General features: G+C 40.9%; 3 protein-coding genes across 3 annotated transcripts in view; 1 reads left to right on the plus strand and 2 right to left on the minus strand. All coding sequences in view use genetic code 11, as the record gives it.

Moving 5' to 3' along the window:
• Positions 1-1,282, minus strand: part of EGR_06151 (hypothetical protein) — a gene marked incomplete at both ends in the record, with an annotated part of 11,113 nt that extends 9,831 nt beyond the window's left edge. The window contains one exon of the mRNA XM_024495400.1: positions 983-1,282. Coding sequence (XP_024350231.1) covers positions 983-1,282 — 300 coding nt within the window. The remainder of the gene's footprint in view (positions 1-982) is intronic.
• A 4,395-nt stretch (positions 1,283-5,677) lies between these two features.
• On the minus strand, positions 5,678-6,016 carry EGR_06152 (hypothetical protein; the record flags this gene model as incomplete). The annotated part of the gene is made up of 1 exon (XM_024495401.1): positions 5,678-6,016. The coding sequence occupies one exon, from the start codon at positions 6,014-6,016 to the stop codon at positions 5,678-5,680; it is 339 nt and encodes a 112-aa protein (XP_024350232.1).
• A 2,780-nt stretch (positions 6,017-8,796) lies between these two features.
• EGR_06153 (hypothetical protein) lies at positions 8,797-9,374 on the plus strand (the record flags this gene model as incomplete). Its single annotated transcript, XM_024495402.1, has 2 exons — positions 8,797-9,073; positions 9,343-9,374. 2 exons carry the CDS (start codon positions 8,797-8,799, stop codon positions 9,372-9,374), a joined length of 309 nt encoding a protein of 102 aa, XP_024350233.1.
• Between the last annotated feature and the right edge of the window lie 224 nt (positions 9,375-9,598).

A 9,598-nucleotide genomic window follows, 5' to 3' on the forward strand; every position in this document is an offset into this window, starting at 1 on the left:
ATGTTTGGGCCAGGAAGTAAGAAAGAAAGGAGGTAAGTGGTAGTTGTAGAAGTGACTGTTGGCCAATTTTTCTAAACGAGACAAGCCGCTTTATGTGGGTGAGTGTACGAGAAGGTGGTGGATTGCATCCCTCTAGTCAGTGGACACAGGCACTTCCATTGGCGTCTGCTACGTCAAAATGCCCACCTCCTCAGTTACAAATGCGTCTATCAAACATCAAGAAGTGAATAAGGAGAAACTTAAGCACTTGAAATGCCATTGATAGATTCAGTCAGAAAACCACATATGACAACAAGTAGTTGTGCGAGAACAAGTTTCATGGATCCATTCTCCTTCAATGGATATGAAATAGGAAGGATGCAAAAATCCAACTGACTGATTTATGGGACGGGAATGCTAACTACTCTCCGACGAAAAGAACACAGCAAAAATGCTGGGGAAGTGTGAAGCGATTGTCATGTGAATAAGCATGTTTGGATGTATTGTGTGGATTAATAACCTGAGGAAATATTAAGGCCTGAAGAAGCACATTACCTTTGTGAGCAAGGATGAACAAATTTTGGAGTTTGTTCACAGACGATATTTTTTAAAAGCACACAATGCACCTCCATAAACGCAAACATCACCTTTTTAATGGATCACTTTCGAGTTCAGAGAGCATGAAATTTACCTCTCAGACAAAAAAGACACTTCTAGAAGCGAATAAGGAAGAATTATTCTCAATACACTAAGTACGCAATTATATCGTCATTTGCTTGAATTGAAACATCAGTAGTCTCATGCCTGATGCAACTACACAGCGGTCTGCATTACACGAACAGCCTGGTGTCGCAAATCACAGTAACTATAATTTGCCAGGTCGCATTCGAACAAACAGTAGACGATTGTGAATCGGGAGGGCAAGAGGGCAAGGGGACACCACGAACATTATGTGGAATTTCAATCACTTAAGTAGAACATCAAACGGATTCAAATAACTCACTGATTTGGAAGGAGGAACGATGGTAGTGGGATTGGGAGCGATATCTTTACCATCACCACCCTTGGAGGAATCACTTATCGGATTGCGAGGCAGCAGTGTCGGTGATGTTGAAGGTTGGACAATATCACCTCCAACACCACCTCCACGTCCATTGCTCCGTGGTGGCGATGATGGAGGAGGAGCCTTGGGATGTGAAGGAATGAATACTTGAGGAGGTGAAGTGTTTTGGTTGTTAGTTTGGTCAAAATCCGTTTCGGGTGATGTTAGGGAACGTTGTTGCATAGGCGAATTCATAGGCATTGTGAGCTGCAGCAAAGGATAGAATTTGCGTTATGTTAAGCAAATATAATTTGGTTTGACTTAAGCAATTTCGCCATGGAGACAGGATTGGATCACGCATGACATTTTCATTGATTTAGGTTTTGCTTCCATACCCTGGCCTCGTCTGATTCTTTTATGAAGTGAAAAAGAATGGGTTAGCAGTAGATGTAGAACTGACCTTCGGAATACCTAATTTCTATGTGGTGTAGCGGCACATCTAGTAAGTGAGAAAAAGGCGGCAAATGATACGTCTTCATTCAGCGGAAACAGACGCTTTGATTGGCTCTGAATCCTGCACACACACACGCACACGTCTGCTACGCCAAACTCAAGTCTCTCTGTAGCCACACACAAGTGCATTTAAAAGCAATAAATATTTTGTAGACTCCACGAGAAACAATCCACCCAAGAGCTCCAACAATGCAAGCTTCAAGCAGTCGTGATGCTATTAAAAGGTTCAATTTGATAATCACATTCAATAATAAATAGGTGTGTGTTGACGAGAGCTGTGCCATATCAGTGGAATGAAGAACTGTATGATTACCATTGCATCGAATTTCAATGGAGAAGAAGAAAGGCAGAAACCTAGTTGGATAGTGAAAAGTTGTTAAACGAAAGTCGAGCAACTTAATGTGATGCGATGCATTGTATGTGTCAATGGGTAATTTGGACCAAATTTTGGCTTGATTCTAGCATGCTTGCAAAATAGTGACTGTTAATAGAGCGTTCAGTGATGTATGAACTGGATGAAAGGTAGTCGTTTGGCAATCCCACTATCTCGTGCCTATATCAATCTTTCTTTGAATTGAAGTGCAATCTCCAAGTGTCCACACAACTTTTAATATCTTCTTTGTCCACCTTTAAGACCTTAATATCATCATTCACTGCCATTATTCATTATTCATTACCTGAATAATAGGTAGAAGACAAATAAATTAAAAGCAGTCCTAAATTATTGGTAGTGTTGGATAAAATTATCATTAAATTAGGTCCTCGTTAAATTAAGTTTCCTTGGTTCTCCCTGAACTTGACGCTGCTTTTCCAATTAGATGGTAGACGAGCCACAGCTATAGGCAGAATAGAATAGCAAACAAGATTGGAGGTGCAAGCAATAAGTCCAAATATTGGATGGCCTAACAAATTGACCTCGAGAAATCATGTATTCTGCACTTGGAGCACATTCTACGTATTCTGCAACGTGAAACATGTAAGTCATGGCTTGAAGTTGCTACCTACTTAACCCCAGTAAGTAGGCAAGGAACACTCGTTACCCCCTTTGATTGGATGATTAAATGAAACCCCTTGCCACCCACTTTCCATTTCACTTGCTTTGCATCCATTAGTTCTACAGATTTTACACTCTTTTTTGTTACAGTTATGTAAATTTTGTTAGACACAAAGCGCACACCCAGTTTGATATAATGGACCTATGATTTTATTAATAAAAAGCTAAAATTCAAATTCGTTCAGCACGAAATTTACTCTATTTATTTATTCTTCTAGGCAGCCAGATGAAGTTTGTTGATTAGATTTGCTTCAAGATCTCGGCTAGGCGCACAAGTGTACTCTCAGGATTGTTATCGTTAATAAGGGCCAATGTGGTGAGCTTGGAAGGTCTCACACAGCATGGCGAGCAAAATTCTCGCTCTTGATCACTGTCGTTGACCTATCAACACCATCTTAAGTGATAGTTAGATCATGAATTATATGCTTTGCGAATTACCAGTTTCCTTTCAAATTGGGAAGATTTTTCTCAACATCTAACAGGTGTCAGTACTTGACTGGAGTAAAGTCTTCTTTGACCAAATATCCATGTCCTCTGGCACAAGTCATTACCCAGTTCCACAAAATTTATCACTTTGTTTTGAGTAAAGAAGGTAGGAGAAGAAGCTGCTTTGGTTTGAAAACATGGATGCACTATTTGTTTACCATGGATAAGTTCACATGCCAGACGTTTGTACACTGGATATTGTGGATACAAACTGATGAAGATTAAGCTATTCTCTTGTTGCATTATATACATGTGCTCCTCCACAACAGCACTTCAATACATGGCAAAGGTTCCACAGTTACAACAAATGCAGAGCACTATAAAGGGCTACTGGCAGCCAAAAGTACAAAGCACAAATAAATTACCCTGGTGTTAGTTAGAGAAAGCAAGAAATGCGTGCGTGTCGATGTTACAGGAATGCCAGTCCAGTCCAATGTTCACTGATGCGTGTGTGTGCGTGTGTCAGGTAAAACAGTAAATATAACCACCAACCGTTTAAGAAAATTTATGCTCAGGATGGGTAAACTCGCACCACAAATGAAGGTGACCACAGCCGAGGAGAAATGTAGTGGCCAGAATCACTTTTTAAAATTTATTTCATCACATCTTTGTGTAAAGCATTGTGTTATCTACCAGCGTCACATATAGGTGACGCATTGGTTATTACGGTCCGCTGTCCCCTAAATTGACGGATGTCAATGCATCGAGTACGCTTTCCACGACTTCACACCTTGCAGTTCTTGTCATTTATATGAGCTAATTACCAAGGGAATTTCTAAACATTATTCTGATTATATATTGCATCGTGTCATGTGACGAATTCGCCAATACTAAAACTGGATGTGAAGAAATCATATTCCCCTAGTTTTAGAATTCCATGAAGCAATGTTGATTTGTAGAACAAAGAGAATCATTCTTAAGACTACAAACAGGTTAAACATCACGAGACTAGCTCATAATTGAGCCTCCTAGTTCAGTCGACCATTTCATGTCCATCCACAAGGCTATTCAATGTGCGGGCCTAGTTGTCCTCCTCTGGTTGCCATTGACAGAAGCCCAGTATTCACGAAAGTTGGATAAGCCGATGATCTTATGCCAAGTGGAGCAGGGCTACTGGCTGGATGGCTGGATGGTTGCCCTCACAACTGCACAGTCCTACATCTACCTCTTCGGAAGGTTCACTTTTGAAGACGCCTCTGGTGAACTCCCGCACTGTCCAGTCAACATCCGAATTCCGCCGAGAGAGCGAGATTGCCGAAATCTAAGTGAGCCTTCTTCTGTCAACTTTGCGCCTTATTCGATTTGTTACCCTCAATTCACTATAAACCACGTACTTTCTTGAGAATCTTCGTTTAGTACGCAATATCCCTACCAAACAAGGCAAACTTTCACACTCTCTTACAAATACACATTCTTTCTGCAAAATAAATACGTATATTTCATTGCCCATCTAATTGCTTTAAACGTCACGATCCCATGGCTGTCAGTCCCACTTCAGTCGAAGTATCTGTTCAATGCGTACATCGTCATGCAGAGTTTGGTAGCACACCGGACAAAAGAGACTAGCTATTCGAACACGGGAAAGTAAACAAGTGGTTTGGTGACTAAGGCCCTTCCATGCAAGCCGTCAATTTAAAATATTGACAATAACACCATGTCGCAGTGACTTAGGGCCTGCCTAAAGTCGAAGTAAACCATACCAGTAAGAAAGATTCATCGCTAAAGTAGAGAAGAGCCTAAAGGCAATAGTCGTGGTGAGAGAACCCTGGTTGTGGACCTGGCCCAAACAGCTCTAGTCAGTGGACACAGGCACTTCCATTGGCGTCTGCTACGTCAAAATGCCCACCTCCTCAGTTACAAATGCGTCTATCAAACATCAAGAAGTGAATAAGGAGAAACTTAAGCACTTGAAATGCCATTGATAGATTCAGTCAGAAAACCACATATGACAACAAGTAGTTGTGCGAGAACAAGTTTCATGGATCCATTCTCCTTCAATGGATATGAAATAGGAAGGATGCAAAAATCCAACTGACTGATTTATGGGACGGGAATGCTAACTACTCTCCGACGAAAAGAACACAGCAAAAATGCTGGGGAAGTGTGAAGCGATTGTCATGTGAATAAGCATGTTTGGATGTATTGTGTGGATTAATAACCTGAGGAAATATTAAGGCCTGAAGAAGCACATTACCTTTGTGAGCAAGGATGAACAAATTTTGGAGTTTGTTCACAGACGATATTTTTTAAAAGCACACAATGCACCTCCATAAACGCAAACATCACCTTTTTAATGGATCACTTTCGAGTTCAGAGAGCATGAAATTTACCTCTCAGACAAAAAAGACACTTCTAGAAGCGAATAAGGAAGAATTATTCTCAATACACTAAGTACGCAATTATATCGTCATTTGCTTGAATTGAAACATCAGTAGTCTCATGCCTGATGCAACTACACAGCGGTCTGCATTACACGAACAGCCTGGTGTCGCAAATCACAGTAACTATAATTTGCCAGGTCGCATTCGAACAAACAGTAGACGATTGTGAATCGGGAGGGCAAGAGGGCAAGGGGACACCACGAACATTATGTGGAATTTCAATCACTTAAGTAGAACATCAAACGGATTCAAATAACTCACTGATTTGGAAGGAGGAACGATGGTAGTGGGATTGGGAGCGATATCTTTACCATCACCACCCTTGGAGGAATCACTTATCGGATTGCGAGGCAGCAGTGTCGGTGATGTTGAAGGTTGGACAATATCACCTCCAACACCACCTCCACGTCCATTGCTCCGTGGTGGCGATGATGGAGGAGGAGCCTTGGGATGTGAAGGAATGAATACTTGAGGAGGTGAAGTGTTTTGGTTGTTAGTTTGGTCAAAATCCGTTTCGGGTGATGTTAGGGAACGTTGTTGCATAGGCGAATTCATAGGCATTGTGAGCTGCAGCAAAGGATAGAATTTGCGTTATGTTAAGCAAATATAATTTGGTTTGACTTAAGCAATTTCGCCATGGAGACAGGATTGGATCACGCATGACATTTTCATTGATTTAGGTTTTGCTTCCATACCCTGGCCTCGTCTGATTCTTTTATGAAGTGAAAAAGAATGGGTTAGCAGTAGATGTAGAACTGACCTTCGGAATACCTAATTTCTATGTGGTGTAGCGGCACATCTAGTAAGTGAGAAAAAGGCGGCAAATGATACGTCTTCATTCAGCGGAAACAGACGCTTTGATTGGCTCTGAATCCTGCACACACACACGCACACGTCTGCTACGCCAAACTCAAGTCTCTCTGTAGCCACACACAAGTGCATTTAAAAGCAATAAATATTTTGTAGACTCCACGAGAAACAATCCACCCAAGAGCTCCAACAATGCAAGCTTCAAGCAGTCGTGATGCTATTAAAAGGTTCAATTTGATAATCACATTCAATAATAAATAGGTGTGTGTTGACGAGAGCTGTGCCATATCAGTGGAATGAAGAACTGTATGATTACCATTGCATCGAATTTCAATGGAGAAGAAGAAAGGCAGAAACCTAGTTGGATAGTGAAAAGTTGTTAAACGAAAGTCGAGCAACTTAATGTGATGCGATGCATTGTATGTGTCAATGGGTAATTTGGACCAAATTTTGGCTTGATTCTAGCATGCTTGCAAAATAGTGACTGTTAATAGAGCGTTCAGTGATGTATGAACTGGATGAAAGGTAGTCGTTTGGCAATCCCACTATCTCGTGCCTATATCAATCTTTCTTTGAATTGAAGTGCAATCTCCAAGTGTCCACACAACTTTTAATATCTTCTTTGTCCACCTTTAAGACCTTAATATCATCATTCACTGCCATTATTCATTATTCATTACCTGAATAATAGGTAGAAGACAAATAAATTAAAAGCAGTCCTAAATTATTGGTAGTGTTGGATAAAATTATCATTAAATTAGGTCCTCGTTAAATTAAGTTTCCTTGGTTCTCCCTGAACTTGACGCTGCTTTTCCAATTAGATGGTAGACGAGCCACAGCTATAGGCAGAATAGAATAGCAAACAAGATTGGAGGTGCAAGCAATAAGTCCAAATATTGGATGGCCTAACAAATTGACCTCGAGAAATCATGTATTCTGCACTTGGAGCACATTCTACGTATTCTGCAACGTGAAACATGTAAGTCATGGCTTGAAGTTGCTACCTACTTAACCCCAGTAAGTAGGCAAGGAACACTCGTTACCCCCTTTGATTGGATGATTAAATGAAACCCCTTGCCACCCACTTTCCATTTCACTTGCTTTGCATCCATTAGTTCTACAGATTTTACACTCTTTTTTGTTACAGTTATGTAAATTTTGTTAGACACAAAGCGCACACCCAGTTTGATATAATGGACCTATGATTTTATTAATAAAAAGCTAAAATTCAAATTCGTTCAGCACGAAATTTACTCTATTTATTTATTCTTCTAGGCAGCCAGATGAAGTTTGTTGATTAGATTTGCTTCAAGATCTCGGCTAGGCGCACAAGTGTACTCTCAGGATTGTTATCGTTAATAAGGGCCAATGTGGTGAGCTTGGAAGGTCTCACACAGCATGGCGAGCAAAATTCTCGCTCTTGATCACTGTCGTTGACCTATCAACACCATCTTAAGTGATAGTTAGATCATGAATTATATGCTTTGCGAATTACCAGTTTCCTTTCAAATTGGGAAGATTTTTCTCAACATCTAACAGGTGTCAGTACTTGACTGGAGTAAAGTCTTCTTTGACCAAATATCCATGTCCTCTGGCACAAGTCATTACCCAGTTCCACAAAATTTATCACTTTGTTTTGAGTAAAGAAGGTAGGAGAAGAAGCTGCTTTGGTTTGAAAACATGGATGCACTATTTGTTTACCATGGATAAGTTCACATGCCAGACGTTTGTACACTGGATATTGTGGATACAAACTGATGAAGATTAAGCTATTCTCTTGTTGCATTATATACATGTGCTCCTCCACAACAGCACTTCAATACATGGCAAAGGTTCCACAGTTACAACAAATGCAGAGCACTATAAAGGGCTACTGGCAGCCAAAAGTACAAAGCACAAATAAATTACCCTGGTGTTAGTTAGAGAAAGCAAGAAATGCGTGCGTGTCGATGTTACAGGAATGCCAGTCCAGTCCAATGTTCACTGATGCGTGTGTGTGCGTGTGTCAGGTAAAACAGTAAATATAACCACCAACCGTTTAAGAAAATTTATGCTCAGGATGGGTAAACTCGCACCACAAATGAAGGTGACCACAGCCGAGGAGAAATGTAGTGGCCAGAATCACTTTTTAAAATTTATTTCATCACATCTTTGTGTAAAGCATTGTGTTATCTACCAGCGTCACATATAGGTGACGCATTGGTTATTACGGTCCGCTGTCCCCTAAATTGACGGATGTCAATGCATCGAGTACGCTTTCCACGACTTCACACCTTGCAGTTCTTGTCATTTATATGAGCTAATTACCAAGGGAATTTCTAAACATTATTCTGATTATATATTGCATCGTGTCATGTGACGAATTCGCCAATACTAAAACTGGATGTGAAGAAATCATATTCCCCTAGTTTTAGAATTCCATGAAGCAATGTTGATTTGTAGAACAAAGAGAATCATTCTTAAGACTACAAACAGGTTAAACATCACGAGACTAGCTCATAATTGAGCCTCCTAGTTCAGTCGACCATTTCATGTCCATCCACAAGGCTATTCAATGTGCGGGCCTAGTTGTCCTCCTCTGGTTGCCATTGACAGAAGCCCAGTATTCACGAAAGTTGGATAAGCCGATGATCTTATGCCAAGTGGAGCAGGGCTACTGGCTGGATGGCTGGATGGTTGCCCTCACAACTGCACAGTCCTACATCTACCTCTTCGGAAGGTTCACTTTTGAAGACGCCTCTGGTGAACTCCCGCACTGTCCAGTCAACATCCGAATTCCGCCGAGAGAGCGAGATTGCCGAAATCTAAGTGAGCCTTCTTCTGTCAACTTTGCGCCTTATTCGATTTGTTACCCTCAATTCACTATAAACCACGTACTTTCTTGAGAATCTTCGTTTAGTACGCAATATCCCTACCAAACAAGGCAAACTTTCACACTCTCTTACAAATACACATTCTTTCTGCAAAATAAATACGTATATTTCATTGCCCATCTAATTGCTTTAAACGTCACGATCCCATGGCTGTCAGTCCCACTTCAGTCGAAGTATCTGTTCAATGCGTACATCGTCATGCAGAGTTTGGTAGCACACCGGACAAAAGAGACTAGCTATTCGAACACGGGAAAGTAAACAAGTGGTTTGGTGACTAAGGCCCTTCCATGCAAGCCGTCAATTTAAAATATTGACAATAACACCATGTCGCAGTGACTTAGGGCCTGCCTAAAGTCGAAGTAAACCATACCAGTAAGAAAGATTCATCGCTAAAGTAGAGAAGAGCCTAAAGGCAATAGTCGTGGTGAGAGAACCCTGGTTGTGGACCTGGCCCAAACAG

The sequence above is a fragment of the Echinococcus granulosus genome (assembly GCF_000524195.1).
Source record: "Echinococcus granulosus chromosome Unknown EG_S00051, whole genome shotgun sequence".
In the NCBI taxonomy this organism is placed as follows: domain Eukaryota; kingdom Metazoa; phylum Platyhelminthes; class Cestoda; order Cyclophyllidea; family Taeniidae; genus Echinococcus; species Echinococcus granulosus.